This window comes from Ictalurus punctatus, chromosome 21, assembly GCF_001660625.3.
Source record: "Ictalurus punctatus breed USDA103 chromosome 21, Coco_2.0, whole genome shotgun sequence".
Lineage (NCBI taxonomy): Eukaryota > Metazoa > Chordata > Actinopteri > Siluriformes > Ictaluridae > Ictalurus > Ictalurus punctatus.
The window spans coordinates 7,315,824-7,333,363 of record NC_030436.2 but is presented as its reverse complement, the minus strand read 5'-3'; the positions used below and the strand labels follow the sequence as shown (position 1 = coordinate 7,333,363).

General features: G+C 41.7%; 1 protein-coding gene across 3 annotated transcripts in view; it reads left to right on the top strand.

Annotated features, from left to right (window-relative positions):
* The window catches only part of arhgef3 (Rho guanine nucleotide exchange factor (GEF) 3), a 93,526-nt gene extending 75,986 nt beyond the window's left edge, over window positions 1–17,540 (top strand). For all 3 annotated transcript variants that reach the window (XM_017450290.3, XM_017450291.3, XM_017450292.3), the window contains 9 exons: window positions 1,601–1,708; window positions 3,887–4,057; window positions 5,067–5,129; window positions 5,637–5,733; window positions 5,859–5,935; window positions 10,169–10,426; window positions 10,741–10,911; window positions 14,476–14,662; window positions 15,787–17,540. In XM_017450290.3, coding sequence (XP_017305779.1) covers window positions 1,601–1,708; window positions 3,887–4,057; window positions 5,067–5,129; window positions 5,637–5,733; window positions 5,859–5,935; window positions 10,169–10,426; window positions 10,741–10,911; window positions 14,476–14,662; window positions 15,787–16,070 — 1,416 coding nt within the window. In that variant the 3' untranslated portion in view covers window positions 16,071–17,540. The remainder of the gene's footprint in view (window positions 1–1,600; window positions 1,709–3,886; window positions 4,058–5,066; window positions 5,130–5,636; window positions 5,734–5,858; window positions 5,936–10,168; window positions 10,427–10,740; window positions 10,912–14,475; window positions 14,663–15,786) is intronic.

Here is a 17,540-nt window from a genome sequence, read left to right as displayed (position 1 = left end):
TTCCTTGTTAAATAATGTTTTGGTAGGTTTTAAAAAAGTTCATTGAATTTCAGTTCTGTTCATTTTGTCACACCGAGGTGTTTTATGTTTCAATGGCATTTATGCTTTTGCAAGACTATCATGAATATCATGTTGCATTGCACGCGTTGGGAAAAGCTTTCCACGATGATTTTTTTTTGTCGTACCACCCGCTCCTAATCGGAGCTCTTTATCAGGAAGGTCAGGTGTAATTGATATCTGCGCTCGCTCTGTAAGAATAAAACACGCATGTAATTGTACGTTTTCATGCATCAGTGACGGCTAAAAGCCTTGCAGTCATCTTGGGTATCGGACACTCGTGGACATGCAGAAGGCTCTGAGAGATGCTTGTCTTAATGTAAGAGCTGCAGTAATGTTGCACAGAGTGACAAAGCAGTTAAAAACATGATTCCTATAAATTGTTCTATCACCAAGGGTGATTGTATTGCTATGAGAATGAGTACAACCAAGTCACTGAGATGAGTGAGAGAGAAAGTGAGCGAGCGAGTGTGCGAGAGGGAGTGTGAGCAAGTGAGTGAGTTAGCGAAAGAGTGAGTGAGACATTTTCATGGGGTTAGTTTGGAAGATTTAGACATAAATGACTTTTTTTGCTTGATTTAGAATACTACATCTTAATGCATTAGATATACACCAATCAGCCATAATAATAAAACCACTGACAGGTGAAGTGAATAATAACAAGCTAATCTCTTGGTGCCAGATTCCACAGCACACCTTCAGACGTCTTTCCGGAGTCCATGTGTAGGTCTCGACAAGGGGAACCTACACAATATTAAGCAGGTGGTTTTAATGTTATGGCTGTATAAGGAATAAAACAATACAATTTATTCATTAAAGAATGGTATATTATGCTTTATATTTGTTTATGGTCGTGTTTAATGTTATCACATACCTTTACAGCAGCTATAAAACAGCCTTTCTCTTTGTTTTCTGTCTTGGACTTAAGATAAAACAAACCCACTGTAAAGAATTATTGTGTGTCAGAAAAACCCGTTCATAAAGCCATTTTAAAATCTGTTCATATGGACCCTTTGTAAGTTGTTCGTATAGAAACGTTAATGATATTAGAACAAGCGCGTTAATATAAACCTGTGATCTGAATGATGGAAAGAAAATGAATCGGTTAGCACTTTCTGACCAATCCCAACTGAGAATTGGGGTATAAAATTAATATAATGTGAAGACGGAGTAGGCTGATGCTTCCCTCGTCCCAAAAACAGCGATCTGAGCAGAATGCCGGGAAACAGGAATGTCTGTCACCTCGATCAGTGATTTCTGACTGACATGGCGTGTCTGGCATCTCGACAGAATCCTTGGAGGGGTTTATGACCTTGGCGTGAATGCCAGCCGACAGTCTCTCAACTCTGCCACTATTTAGGCTGATTAACATCCCATATCCTTGAGGGCATGAGCATGAATAAAAAAACTGGCTACTGTGTTTGAGTGTAACAGTCTTCAGTACATTCGATAAACTAGAAGGTTGTTCTGCGCTGTCTGTATGTGGCATCTTGAGTGTGTGGTGACATTTCTTTTCTAATGACATTGCTCTGTGTGTTTGCAGGAGCCTAGCAACAAGCGAGCGAAGCCTCTGTCTCGAGTCACCTCGCTGGCTAACCTCATCCCACCGGTGAAAGCTGCTCCACTGAAGCGTATCGGACAGACGCTGCAGGTACTGCACTTGTTTATGTCGAGCAGACACAACACAATATTACACATGAAGTTATATGCTAGTGTTGCTTGAGGACGTGACCTTGGGGGGGGGGCTCCTACAAAGAGGGGGTACGGTGTCTTAGTGGTTAAGCATGTTTGGCTCACACCTCCGGGGGTTGGGGGTTCGAATCCCGCCTCCACCCTGTGTACACGGAGCTTGCATGTTCTCCCCGTGCTTTAGTGGTTTCCTTCCCCTGACATGTATTGTGGACTGATTGGCATTTCCAAATTGTCTGTAGCGTGTGATTGTGCCCTGCAATGGGTTGGCACCCCGTCTCCCGCCTTGTGCCCGGAGTTCCATGGGATAGGCTCCAGGCTCCCCCGCGACTCTGTGTAGGATAAGCGGTGGATGGGTGTATTTACAGAATGTATTTTTATAATGTAACAAAACTGAGGAAAAAACGAGGCAGCGATTATAGGTTTTCCCTCCATTTTCACAAACACGACTGAATCAGAATCCCTGTCCTAGTTACAACAACTGGGGATTCAGGGGACATGAGACGACCCATTTCACTGGATTGATCTGAGGAATTTACAAGAGCCAGTCATTCGGATTTCTTTATGCAGATTTCTCTTTCATAAGCCTTCCTACACACACACATTCATGTCAATGGGCAATTTAGAGTTAGTCAGTCCATCTACTTGCAATAGTTTGGGAGCTGGGAGGAAACCAGTGAACCTGGAGGAAACTGGGACACAGGGAGAACATCAGCTTTAGCCAGACAATAACCCGAGCTCAGGATCGAACCAGGCGCTCACTCTAGAGCTGTGAGGTGGCAACTCTACCGTAATAAGTAAGTAACTTGCCCTAAAATTGAGCAGTTCAAATGTCAGTGTCATGTAAATCATGGCTCTGTGTTGCAAACCCTACACAGAACCTAGTCTCAGCCCACAGAGTATCTAAAAATCTTAAAGTATGGAGTCTGACCGGCTTTCCAAAGTTCCATGTCTATGTACTTCCAAAACTTTGTGGTTAGCCATTTGCGATGTCAGTCAAATGGCCTCTTCCTGTGAATATAGGTGGGTCTTGGTTGTCTTTAGTGATAAATAATAACATAAAGCATGCTTTTGCACAGAGGCAGCCATGACGTTCCTCTGAGTTCTAGTAGGGTTTCCGTGTTTACTGTCCTCTATCTTTTGATAGATGTTATTTCAAATTTAAATTTAAAAATAAAAAACTTTTAAATAAATAAAAAAAAAAGATTCTATATTATTCAGAGGTTCTGGCTTGTTTTTTATGTTTCTGGAGTTGAGCTGTGCCTGAGCCCTCGAGCCAGACTTGTGGTAGCAGCTGTTGCTGTGTGATTGAGTAGGGGCTGTGGAGAAGGTAGGCATGCCCCAGCCCATCTGGCTCAGAGAGAGGTGGAAGAAAAGGAGAAAGAGAAAGAGACGACAGAAGTGGGGAAAGTGTATGGCTTGGGAAAAGCAGGCCCGATGCCCGGGACAGGAAACGAGACAGGCCGAGGTTGGTTTTGCACGTCTGGGTTAGGGTTAGGACGCAGAGAGTGTCTCTGTGTGCAGAGTGTGACTGGAGCACTGAGAACAGGCCGGTGATTCATCACAGGCTTTCCCGTGTTTTCGCTCTGTCTGGCTCTCGCCAGCTCCTCACTCGTGCCATTGTTCTGTGAAGCCGGAGGAAGCGAACGCTGTGTTTTGACAGACGTTCGGAGCAAACTGGCGCAGAGAGTTAAAACCAAACCAAAACACAGAGAGCCGTTTATTCCTTGACGGCGATATTTATCGAGTTATTAATGTGGTGCTTGATGCAGCAGGCTGTTTATCAACTAGAAAAAGAACATTCAGCCTTGATCTTCTTGTTATCTGTCAATTTTTTTCTGGTTGAGCCTTTTGGAGCAATGCTGGACTTTTTGTCTCTGCAGACAGTCTGTACCGTCTTTGACTAACCTCACAGAGTTGCCCAAGCTACGATGAGCAAGAACGCAATCTGGGATATTTTATTTTTATTTTGCGAAACATCAGGCCATGTTCTTACTCATGTGACTTAAATGGATGATACGTTCGTTATATCACTACAGTTGAGGAGACGGTACATTAGATGTTGTAACACTAATCCCTGTTGATTTATGACCTATTGATTTATTATCACAATTCCTCGTCCCCCCCCCCGTCCCTGCAGCGCTCCATCAGCTTCCGCAGCGAAAGCAGGACGGAGATCATGCCTCCTCGGCCATGGAGCAGACAGGCACCGGCGGCCAACACCAAGCGCAGAGACAGCAAGCTGTGGAGCGAGACCTTCGATGTAGGACTGGGACAGATGCTGTCCTCTAAAGAGATAAAAAGGCAGGAGGTAAGACATGGTCGTAAGATAACGATAATATAACGAGCTAGAACACAATTAGTGTTCGTTCAAAATGGCGTTATGTCGATCAACGTAGTTTTAATAGAACTTTTGAAGAGACATCCGATATACCAGTTCGGCCCTGGTGCGAACAAATGGGAATATATATTTTTGATTTGTTAATTGTTTTGTCACCCTCTTAATCAGCCAGACTTTCATACAGCAAGACAGATTAAGATTCTTTATTAAGCACTGAATTCCTAATGGCCGGTTAAACAAGACCTTCAACAAACCTTAGACATGAAACGCAGACAAAGCCGAAACGCACAAACCCTGAGGTAAACCCTGGAGGCCGACACCGACTCTGAGTTCCAGTCCACTAATCCCAGTACAAATTATACCCTGCAAGCTCACATGGAAAACACACGGTAGGCTGAAACCTAGCAGTTGTTGAAGTGTGTGGCGGAGGGCGTTGAGGGTTTTAAAGACTTCTCCTCATTGCTCCCTTGTGTTAAACTTGTCCACGCATGCAATCATAGCTGTCTAAGCATAAGCCACTGCTTTTTTTGGTAGTAAAAATTAGTCCTGCTTGAAACATGGGAGACTCGTTCGTGTCGTAGCCCCCCCCCACCTTCGTTCCAGATCGAGTCGCTTTCTTACTCTGCGGCCATGCAAACTTCAAAGTCTCCGGGATGCGGTGTGGATAACAGGGAGCAGCTGTCTATAGGGAAATATTGAGTGTTTCAAAGGTCGAGAGGGTCCTGTGGGGTTTCTTCCCACACTCAAAGTATGCAGAAGTGCGCAAAGCAGCTTAAATGTGATTTTATTCCACAAAACAGCTTTTCTTTTCCCCTGAACTGTTCTTTCCCTTACTAGTCATATGCTTCCTATCCTACACCTTCATAATTTCCTGACACACACCTTTTCAGAATGTGAACCTTCAATTGTTGTGAGCGTTCTTTCCTCTAGGCTTTATTTCTAAATGCCATTACCAAGCTTGCCTCTCTTCTTTCTTCAGGCCATTTTTGAGCTGTCTCAAGGAGAGCAGGACCTGATTGAAGACCTCAAGCTGGCCAAAAAGGTTAGCTCTGCTTTTCCAATTAGTGGCCTTTTCCTGCTCACTTCACGCACCATATAAACACCGAGTTAAACCCCCTCTGTGGGAACCTTGGCTCCGATTACTGTTCAGAGAACAGGGTCACACGCTCCACAGGGGGTTAAAGGGAAGTCTTGGATTCAAGGAAGCACATGAGAACACCCTTTTATTTATATATATATATATATATATATATATATATATATATATATATATATATATATATATATATATATATATATATATAAAATTATATTATATTAGTATTTTGCAGTCAGGTCAAATTTGTGACTCGCTGTACTTCTGAAGTGCCTTTCCCTTAGTGTTACTTGATCTGTTTATTTTAAGGACAAGATGACCCTTAGCTGCACATGTTTTTCTGGGTCATATTCTTAGCGGTTTCATAATTCCGCTCCAGCTAAGACCGCTCCAGAGTACTTTTCCAAGTGCCAGATTCTGAGCCCGGCTAATACTTATGTGATGTAACTGCAGGCCTACCATGACCCTATGCTGAAGCTCTCCATTATGACAGAACATGAACTCAATCAGATATTCGGCACCCTGGATTCCCTCATCCCGCTGCACGAAGGTGAGACTCGGCCCTGCATGAAGTTGTCTGCCTCATGTAACTGTCATAGTTCTTTTTAAACCCAGCACCCTTTAGTCAAAACCCCAAACTGGCCATAATTCTGCTCTTCCTGTCTCGCTTTGTAGATCTGCTGAGTCGACTCAGAGAGGCCAGGAAACCCGATGGCTCTACAGACCACGTGGGACACATTTTAGTGAACTGGGTAAGATTTTATTAATTGGTTTGGTTTAGTTCTGGTCTGCAGTGCTTTGTTGTGATGGGTGGTAAAGGAGCAGCAGAGGTACCCATGTAACGTGTTTACAACAGCAGCTGATTATCGAGCCAAAGGGTTTTCACTGCAGTCACATCTTCCTTCCTTGTGTGGAAAAACTGAGTTTGATGTATGACTTAGGGCAAGTTGACATGGACGGGGTCGCTAAATCCATCCCTTTTTGCTGAAACAACTATTTTTGTGCCAAATATTAAGGAAATTAAAGGTACTGGAACTCCTCTGAACAAGAACTATACGGTTTCTAGTTCTATCAAATGGAGGGAACCATGGTAATTCTGTGAAATGAGCATTATGTGACACATAAAGGTTTTTTGTTTGTTGTGTGAATATTATGTTAACAATGAAAATTCTTGCATCTATTTGCATTTGTGTCATTAGGAGCAGTCCGTACAGGATTTCGGGGAGTTATTATTTTGTGATTATTGTGGCCAAAAATGCTTTCTTTTACAAAACGTGCGATGCAACTTGCATAGTTTTTGGTGCTTTTCTCTTTTCTTTCTTTTTTTTTGGCAGAAAACTACTTGAATTGGCGAAATTGCAATCGCACGAAATTATTTCACAGTGATGTTTGTTGGTAAATGAGACCTTTCAGCTGTACTCATGTTCGACACACATGAATCGAAGAGGGCTTTGGCTGAACGTGCGTTGTGATGACATCACACGACGCGTCTCGGCCCAAATCTGCGGAAAATCTGCGGTAGTTTTGAAAAATGGCAAGCTCCTCAGAATATTGTGGAATTTGCTTGATTTTTTAGGTTCGCTTTTGCAATCGCAGAAATCCTGGAGGGACTGGAGAATCGTATGTAAATAATAACACCTTGCAATCCTTTCGACTCACCACTTATGTGAAAACATGAAAACCTGGCCCTAAAACTAAAAACAGTTCCACTGGTGGAAACACACCTAATAATGTGACTATTTACACACAAGCACACAGGCTAGAACACCGACTGGTTATTTACCACCGTGATATCTTAAAATGACTGTATTTCATCTTGGTACAGCCAGTAACATGGAGGGTTTTTTTTTTTTTGGCTTGGCGTTCAGCTGGAGGAGTAGTGACTTCTCCAAGCAGCGAGTGTGTGGGAGGACTAAAGTGTGGTGGTTTCTCAGCAGTCTGTGATGCTTATTTATTCAGTGTTATCATGCCATCATTAAGAACTTGGAATACTCTCATAAGTCATACAATCAGCGGTGTGCGTTAGTTCCGTGTAAAAGCAGAGACACAGCAAGGTCTTTTGACCCTACGCCAGTACTTCAGTAAAACGTGATTTCATAAAGTTTACATATCATCCAGGTCGTCCAAGCATCACAATCTCTGATGTCCTTTTAACCAGCGACCTATAAGTCGCTGATAAGGGCTGTTTCAAACAGAGTGCAGCTCTGTGTGGGGTTGAAAGGATGAGAGATGGGGGGTAGTCACTGCTTTCAGAGCTCTACTCTATTAATCTCACTCGACAGCTCTGTCCTGTCCAATGTTGCTATTCAAAGCTTCAGGTCTGTTTGCATTTCTGTGCGTTACAGGAAAACGTATCGGCTTTTTTTTTTTTTCCGTTCAGGCTGTTGAGCAACGTTCAGTGTTCGAACATGATTCTAGACAGACCTGCCGTGTTTAGCTGGTTTATTTGACTGTTCTCCAAGTGCTCCATTAAGAAATGAAACGAGATAGCCTTTAAAAGTGGCCCAAACCTATGTTTGTTTTGATTTTGGTACAAATCTAACCTAATGTAGTTTTGTAAAGTGGCTCATTTGATGCATCGTTCGTCTCGATGATTAGGATATGAGGAAGCGTTAAAAATGGCCGGTTGTTGAATTTATTTGTGTATATTAGTGACCTGTCCTACTCGGGACATTTTCAGTTTAAAAAAAAAAATGAAAGAAAAAAAAAAAGTTGTGCATAGCAAGTCAAACAAAGCAGTAATTATGGATCCGTTTTGCAAGTAAATAAATATTGACTCACATGGTAGAGAGCCAAAGCTCTGCTTATTTTTCCTCATACACACAAACATTATTCTTACGAAGTGTCCTGTGAAAGCGTTTCAGGGGGAAAAAAATACCTGTTCATGAGATTTCTCATGCATCTTCGAATCCATCCTTAAGGCATGCTTTTAAACTCGCACAAAATTGTGTACTTCTTTATTATGATTAAATCGTTTCAGGGTTCAAAATGTGATGAATCTTGCAGAAAAATCTGAATTTTAATACAGGTAGTTATCATAATATGTAATAATGACAATATAAGAGCCTATCAGGTTTTAATATGCAAATGCATCCATCTACCACACAACAGTTTATGAGAAAATGGACGGAAAAAAAGTTGGTGGCTTTCATTCCAAAAATTTGGATTTCTTGATGAGTAAAAGTTTTGGCACCATTTAGAACGGCTTTCAGTTAGATTTCAATTACCGCGTGACTTCACGTCACGTATGAACTTTCCTTCCTGAAACATATATTGCTTTGTGCTTCCTTTCCATATATTCGTTTTATGGTATAACTTGTACACCTTTTTCCGGTCCTAAGCTCCAGGTTGTGATTTATCTGCGTTGTCCATCTCTTGCGTCAAGTTGTTGCTGTCCTACATGGCTGTCCTTTCCTGTTTACCGCTAACAGAGAACAATGCTTGCCAGAGAAGGACGGTTTTAAGAATGTAGCTGTTACCTCTGATTATTTCCTTCAACCCTCATCTGTCCAAGAAGGGTTTCCACAGCAGGACCGTTTGCGCTGGGAATATCCATCAAGTGGATATTGCCTAACCATGTAAACATTTCTCAATGCTGCTTCGCCTCAGAAGAAGCTTGCGCTCTCTCTCACACACAGGGTGGCCTCGGTAAAGAGCAGTGTTTCTTTTACATCTTGTTTCGTGATGTTTTGTATCAGGAGCTCATTAAAGAAATGTTCACAGATACATATTGTATACAAATTCATATTGCACAGATTATGGGGTGTGTATTATATAAGGAGTAAATCATTTTGGGATGTGCTATTATTGGAAAATAATCAACGACAGGGTGATGTGATGTGATGTTTATTATTCATGTTCTACCACAGCAGTTTGACAGTGGTTTACAATTTGCTGTTTATTAAAGACCAACATGTACTTTTCATCCATTTATAGTTACCTTTAATGTTGTGGAACATCTGTCACTTACATTATAACAGCTATAAACAGTTGTTCCTTTGGCAGTTTCAATTTTTTCTTTCTCTTGAAGTTAAAAAGATAATTGTCGGAAAACTTCTTTAGTCACTGCTTTACCTCCGACACTGGAGACTCTTTCAGAGATGCTAAATAAACATCTGCTTGCAGAAAACATCATATCAACTAACATATTATAAAGAGCTTGTTGCGGCCAGAACTATTGTCCGAGCTACTGTTATATAAAACTACTCAACAGCTTCTGACCAAACGGTATCAACATTTCTGAGCCTGTACGTCAGAAATGACATTTATAGATGTTTAAAGACCCAAAGGACGTAAACGAGACATGCATCCAGCCAGAGATGACCACGTGTCCACAATGTAATGCACAGGGATTGATCTGATATTTAACAGCCTGTTAATTCATCACTCACTTTGGTGAAATCCCTTTTTTTTTTTTTTTTTTTTTTTTTAAACTGCATCCTGCTCCTCCTTTTACCTGCTGTAGGAATGCACAGCTGTTCCCATAACGCTGACTGATTACAGGTCAGCTGAAGGCATTTCTTTCTGAGTGCCGCTCTCTGGTTATTATCTCATCACACCGGTGTGGTAGCATTTGTTCAGAACTTTGTAGGAGACAGGCCTGGGCTTATGGAGAAGACAGGAGAGAAGAAGAGAGGAGAGGTGCAGCTGCAAGGTCTGCTGTAAGACCCAAGCTTAGCCAAAGGCTAGTTATCTAACCTGCACATGTTTTTGGCCACTCAGTTTACAGTCCAGATGGATGGCATAAAGGCGAAATAAAATTGTTTTTGTCTTTTAAACCTCGTAGATCAATGCCTTGATCTCTGGGACAATAAATAAACCACCACGATTCGAAAGCACTGGCTATGAACTTGCAGTGGTGGGGATGCCTTATAAATAGGTGCAAATCAAATTACATCCATGAACGCTGTTTAGAAACGACAGACGCCGGCTTCAAATAGCAAAGCGGCTTTATTACATTACCCCGTTTTCTTTCTCCATCGCAGCTGCCCTGTCTGGACTCCTACAACAGCTACTGCAGTAACCAGGTGGCTGCAAAAGCCTTACTGGACCATAAAAAGCAGGACCACCGAGTACACGACTTCCTACAGCGCTGTCTGGAGTCGCCCTTCAGTCGCAAACTGGACCTGTGGAACTTTCTGGACATCCCACGCAGCCGGCTTGTCAAATATCCACTGCTGCTACGTGAGATTCTCAAACACACACCTAACGACCACCCGGATCGGCAGCATCTGGACGAGGCTGTAAGTATAACCACTCCACATGGAAAGAGAATATATATTACACAGTGGGGTCCAAAAGTTTGAGAGCACTAGAGAAAATGTTTCTGTTTGGCATTCTTTTTCGATTTAACACAAAGAAGAAAAAAAACACAGATGTTAAGCTTCTTTATTGTTCAAGCTTTTATACCGTTTACACAAAATCGCTAGCTTTTTTTTTTTTTTGATTATATCTGAATGTTTTTCTTCCTTTTTCCATTTGCCAGTAAAATCGCTTCAGGTTTCCTTTCACTGCCTTTTCATAGCCACCACCTGACCCAGTCTGTTTTCCCTCTCAGATCCACATGATCCAGAGCATCGTGGCCGAGATCAACATCAAGACGGGCGAGTCGGAGTGCCGTTATTATAAAGAGCGTCTGCTCTACCTGGAGGAGAGCCAGAGAGACCTTCTGATCGACAGCTCTCGCATTCTCAGCTGCCACGGAGAGCTAAAGAACAACAGAGGAGCTGTGAGTATTACATGAACTCACAAACCCTGTTTAGACCTGTTCGCCTGTCGGATCCTGACAAGACTGTAACCATTTATGCTAGTCGTCAGATGGTTAACCAGATCGAAATACGATCGTGCTATTGCATGCTCGTAGCATCTGACGTCCTGTGATTTCGGTCTTCATTTTCAGTTGCCGCGTCAGAGATGGTGATTTTGAGTGGCGTTTTTAATTTCCTTAAAGCGTACTATACGTACTATATGGGGAGGGCTTTTGGTTGTTCAGTGGGGCTTGGAGAGATTGCATTTACACTTAAAATGGCGAAAATGTCTGTCAGACCTCCTGAAGCGGGTTGAATTATTGGATTGGATTCTGATATAACATCAGGATATAATCCTGCAACTCAAGACTAATGAAGCAAGCATGTATAAACAGGATCGTGTGCCGTTAAGATTTCTGGGAAATCTGTGGATTCCCCTTTTTAGTGTTCGATATGAAACACAAAACAGGTCTTGATGAAGAGTGATGAACAACCTCTGTCAAGGATAAAATTATGCCTAATATTTAGCACATTTTTTCTTCTTCTTTTATTAATCTTAATTGACTGTGTAATTGGCTAACCTTGTATATTGGATTGTATTGGCCCTGATGCATTAAAAATTGTGAGCTGTCCATTTGGTTGATATTTATTCATTTCCAAGATGATGTATTAATTTAATTATTTACATTTGACTAAGTAGCCTATTTTTTTTCTAAATTGCCTGAATAATTATGATAAATATTTGTGATTTCAGTATCGAGCTGCTGCTGTTGTTGTTGTTGTTGTTGTTGTTGTTGTTATTATTATTATTATTATTATTATTATTATTATTATTATTATTGGCCATTACCGTGTAGTCCTAGATGAAAGATTTGAGTTTATTTATTCAAGACGTTATGGTCTGTCTTCAAAGCAATGCACACGTTGTTAAAGCTGAATAAGAGTAAGAACGTAACCCAGGCTCGTGGGAGATCTCGCCTTCACTTGCTATGTAATCTAATTAGAGTTCGGTGCGTTTACTCTTCCTACGCGCTAATTGGAAGCGCCTGTTTCGGGCTGTCGCCTGTCACTCATCGTGTTTCTGCACTCACGTTTGATCCAACCTCGAAGGCTTTCTTTTCTTTTCCAATAAGAGACTTCCATCTTAATTGTGTCGGCTCACAAAAATGAGAGGGCAGTGCTGTGGAAACACACTAATCGGAGGAAAACATAAACCGAAGGCTATTAATCAAAACGCGGTCAAGGAGCAGACAGAGCGGCTTTGCCTTTCATGTAGAGAAACATGACTGGGCTTTAAACAATGAACCAATAAAGTATGAATACTACACAGGAAGGAAAAAAGATTGAGTAGACCCAAACAGTAGCGTTTGATTCCGATCTGCTTTGGTCAGAATGTTCCCAAGCGTTCCCAACTCAGCTCAATACTTTTAAGTATGTAATGCGTACTTTTAAGAAACGACCAACACGTCCATCACACAGCAGTGATGCTGAGGTTATATGAGGTAGGAGGCAAGTCAGGTTTCCCTTCAGTGTATGCCCCATTTCCTCTGAACCCCCTGCTGTAGGTCAGGGAGAGCATGCATATCAGTTTCCTTCATCTACACGCACGCACACACACGCGCACACACACATACACACACCACCTCCTTTCATGGTCAAGCATCAGAGTCGCTCTCCAAATTCAGTATGTATTACACTCAAGCTCATGGGATCAGAATGGACCAAAATAACTTGAGTATTTATCAAAATGGAAATATTGACCGTGGACAAATCCGCCTCTGGGCTATGCATTGCTTTGATAACTCGCAGGTTACGTAATTTCCACTATCACATCCCTAAAATATTTATTAAACAGACTTCCATGAAGTTCTTCCTCAGACATACACACATGCATTATCCTCTTCTAGAGATTATTTGAAGTATTTTAAGTAACTCTGCTAATCAAAAGCCACTTTTGCCGGTGGGAAAATATCAAGCAGAAATACTCCATATTTGCTGCTTTGTTTTCCATTTACACTGTCCTCCACTAATATTGGCACCCTTGGTAAATACGAGCAAAGAAGGCTGTGAAAAATGTCATTGTTTCACCTTTTGATCTTTTGTTCAAAGAATTCACAAAAAATACTCTGCTCTTATGGATATCAAACAATTGCAAACACAACAAAGGTTTATTGAGATTTTAAAAAATTTAGTACACCTGGGTGATTAGGAACAGGAAATTGTTCAAGGATGACTTGCTGTTCCACAGGTGTATAAATATGAGGTAACACATAGGTCAAATTCTCTTAATCATTCATAACAATGTGTAAGACCAAGGAATATAGCTGTGATGTGCGGGAAAAGGTTGTTGAACTTCACAAAATGGGAAGTGGCCATAAGAAAATAGCACAAGCAATGAAAATGCCCATTTCCACCATCAGGGCAATAATTAAGAAGTTCCAGCCATCTGGAAATGTTATAAATCAACCAGGAATTGGACGTGTGTCTATATCGTCTCAACGCTCTGTGAAGAGGAAAGTTTGAGTGGCCAAAAAATCTCCAAGGATCACAGCTGGAGAACTGCAGAAGTTTGTTGCTTCTTGGGGTCAGAAAGTCTCCAAAACTACAATCAGAAGTCACCTACATCACCACAAGTTGTTTGGAAGAGTTTCAAGAAAAAACAAAACATCTCTCTCATCCAAAAACAAACTCAAGCATCTTCAGTTTGCTAGACACTACTGGACCTTCAAATGGGATCGGGTTCTATAAATAAACACCAGAGGTGGTTTTGGCACACACAGAGAGGTAGCCATACGGAAAAGTACATCATGCCCACGGTTAAATATGGTGGTGGCTCTCTGTTTTTCTGCCAGAGGATCTGGACATTTTGTTATGATACATGACATCATGGACTCTATCAAATATCAACAGATATTAAATGAAAACTTGACTGCCTCTGACAGAAAGCTTAAAATGGGACGTGGTTGGATTTTCCAGCAGGACGATGATCCAAAACATCAACATCAACACAAAATGGTTTACTGACCATATAGTCAATGGTCCTGCCATGACCATCCCAGTCCCCTGACTCAAAACCCATAGAAAACCTGTGGGGGGAACTGAAGAGGAGAGTCCACCAGTGTGGCCCTCGAAATTGGAAGCATCTCCAGAGATTCTGTATGGAGGAACGGTCTCAGGTCCTTTGTCATGTATTCTCCAACCTCATCAGGCATTATAGGAGAAGACTCAGAGCTGTTATCTTGGCAAAGGGAGGTAGCACAAAGTATTGACTAAAAGGGTGCCAATAATTGTGGCACACATATTTAACAAAGGTTTTTTTTTTTTTTTTTTTGGATAAACCTTTGTTTGAATTTTTTTAAACATATTTACCAAGGGTGCCAATATTAGTGGAGGGCACTATAACTTGATCTGGCTATCCGCATTTCCATGATGCAGACCTTTTTCCATCTAATGAAACTCAGGAGAACAAGTACGGGAGAATTATAGCAGTAGGGCGAGTTTCTCTTGCACTTCAGTAACAGCCCTGTCTTTGTCTCTCCTTGCAGAAGCTACACGTGTTCCTGTTCCAGGACGTGTTGGTGATCACGCGAGCCGTAACCCATAACGAGCAGCTCTGCTATCAGCTCTACCGGCAGCCCATCCCGGTGCGGGACCTCGAATGGGAGGACCTGCAGGACGGCGAGATCCGCCTGGGCGGCTCCATCAGAGGGGCTTTCAGCAACACCGAGAGGAGTGAGTTACATGTTTAGTCTTAGTAAATAACAGTTTTATCATCAAATCAATATAAATAGACAAAAACAAAACAAAAAATAATAACTGTAGACCACAGTGACTGTGAAGAAGTGCTAGAGCTAGTAAATGTCTGTTCTCTGCCAGTGAAAAATTATTCTTAAGTGAACAGACATTAGAACATGGACATTTTTGCAGAAAGGACGAGTTTGTTTTGGTTCCACTAGCTAGCAAGTAAACTACTGCTTTGGTTAATGGACGCCAGTTCAGTAAGACAACTTTTATTTTATTGGATGTTATCAAAAATGACCCAAGTACTCCTCACTACAGAACAGAAAGCCCACGCAGTGGAGTTGGACCTCATCCAACCCCTTCCTACCTGGGGGGAGCTGGGTGGAGTGTATTTCAGGTTGGATAAGTGTGCTTAATGCGTCGTACAGCATTGTGTGGGTTAGGGCTTAGGCTCATAGGCGGAGTTAGATGAGACCTAGCACAACGCCCTGAATTTTTCTTTTTGGTTTTGAAGTTATTTTTGGTTCCGATTGAAATTATGAGATTAAAATCTTTAAATAGTTTAGTTGACACCTTGTCTTGGTTAGAGAGGCAATGTTAGAAGTGAAATCAACCATCCATGATTTGAACATGACTACTAGTCCTCCAGTTCAGGCCTGAGAATCAGATGTATCGATCTAACATTAAATTTGCTTTTTGCTAGGCAGAAAATCCTTTATCTAAACTTTCCTGTATTTAAAGTGCATTGATGGAAGGGCTGGGCGATATGACAAAAATATCATTTCACGATACTCATATCACGACATTTTCTATGATCTATAATTTGGCTAACAAACTGCAAAACCTGTGGTACTTTTCTTTAATACGTACAAAGACAAAGTAGATAAATTTATTTTTAATTACGTCAAATCACCAGCATCCATTCAGTACCATTTTAATTTGTAATTATTAAAAACATAAAAATATATATCACCATACCAACGATATCTCAGAGACGTGTATCGTGTAATTATTTATCACGATATCGATATAATATCGATATATCGCCCAGCCCTACTTGATGGGTTTTCTTCAAAGCCCATTATAACAAACATCTCCGATCCTTCCCCTACCAGCCAAGAACTTTTTCCGGGTGACGTTCCGCAGTGGAGGTCAGCTCCAGTCGCACTCCTTCCAAGCCAGTGACACCTTCAACAAGCAACAGTGGCTGAACTGCATAAGGCAGGCTAAAATAGCGACCGGCTCTCAGCCTTCCCAGCACACGGCTCCCGCTCAGGACAAAACCGAGGAGCGCATGGACCAAAGCGACAGCGACTGCTCAGACTGTAGCATGGACACTAGCAATCCCGCCGCCGAGGCTGGAACGCAGCTGATGGAGCACGCACACGTGGACGTGTGAACACCGCGCTGTGGTTGTAACGTGATCGGACATCTGCAATCATCTCCGCTCACCAAGCCGACCTGTACAGTATTGTCATGGAGAAGCCATCTGTACTTTCAGTAGAAGCCACAGAGTAGAGAGAGCACTACTCCCCCCCCCACCACCCCCCACCACTACTTTATGTTCATGTCTCTTTCTATCTGTCTTTCTCTCTCTGTGGTGCATTCTGTCGCACTCCCAACTGTGAAACTGTGTCAGGTTTCCTGTCGTATGAACGGGACTCGGGTGAAGGGAGGACTCACTAATTTGTCATTCCTCATAGAGCGAACTAAAAGTGGCCCTCTGAGGAGAGGAAAGTTTCCACGTTGAAAGACGCATGATATTTATGTCCACGTACTGTGTTATGTCTGCGATAACCACCCAGACAAAACGACCAGAGGAATGTTTTCACGACAATCAAGAAGTTTTGGTGGCTCACAGTGTTGTAAAGCCTAAAGGGTCATATTGACGTTTCTGCAGTTATTCGAGACCGATCTTGAAGTTCTCGAGGTCATGGAGGCTTTCCATGCTCACAAACGCAAGACATGACGGGAGTGAAGCCAGAACCGTGCAGCTTTTATGATGACCGTGATTCCACACGTCTTGTGTATGTGTATCCATCCCGACGTTGGAGCGCAGGCAAACTGTGTCCACATGTACAAAAAAAAAAAAGCTGTTTGTACGTTTAATGAACTAAAAGTTATAGCTGTCATGCTGTTTCTCATGCAGACTAGGTTTTAATTAGAAGAGCTGAATCCAGCTAGAAAATGGAGCTTAATTTCATTAAAGCACTTTGATTGAGAATAAAAAATATTAACCTGTTTGGCAGAAAAATCAGATTACCATAATGACATTTTTTTTTTTTTTTTTTTTAAACAACAACAAAAACATCAGTTTTGTGAAAATGTAGCAGACGATCTCACTTGGTATAAAGTCATAATCGCTTGTGCCATGTTGCTCAGCACAACTCGTGTCTTTTCCCCAAGTGTTGTGTGTGTGTGTGTGTAAGTGTGTGTGCCAGTGTATCACATCATACTCTGCTAAAAGCAATGCCAAAAAGTGTTTTAATCCTGTGGGGTCTCGTCGTTTTGTTCCACGTTTGAGGCATCGGCATCGCCGCTATAGAAATTATTCAAAATACAGTATAACGTTTTTATTGATTCCTTTTTTTTTTTTTTTTTTTAAAGAAATGTATTAAAATTTATGCAGTAGTGTGGTTATTTATAGCTTATTTTTCACTTGACCTAACTATGCTGTTCTTTTATTTCAAGTGCTCATAAAACAGGAAGTGTTACTGCAGGTGAGCGAAGTAGAAGTTTTAAGGAAATGGAAGCAAAGCCATGTGGAGGGATACGTGACCGTGTGACGATTGTGTTAGCACAGTATGCGTGTATACTGATGGAACGATGGTAAAGTGTGTAATGAGTACCGAATAAATGATTTAAAACA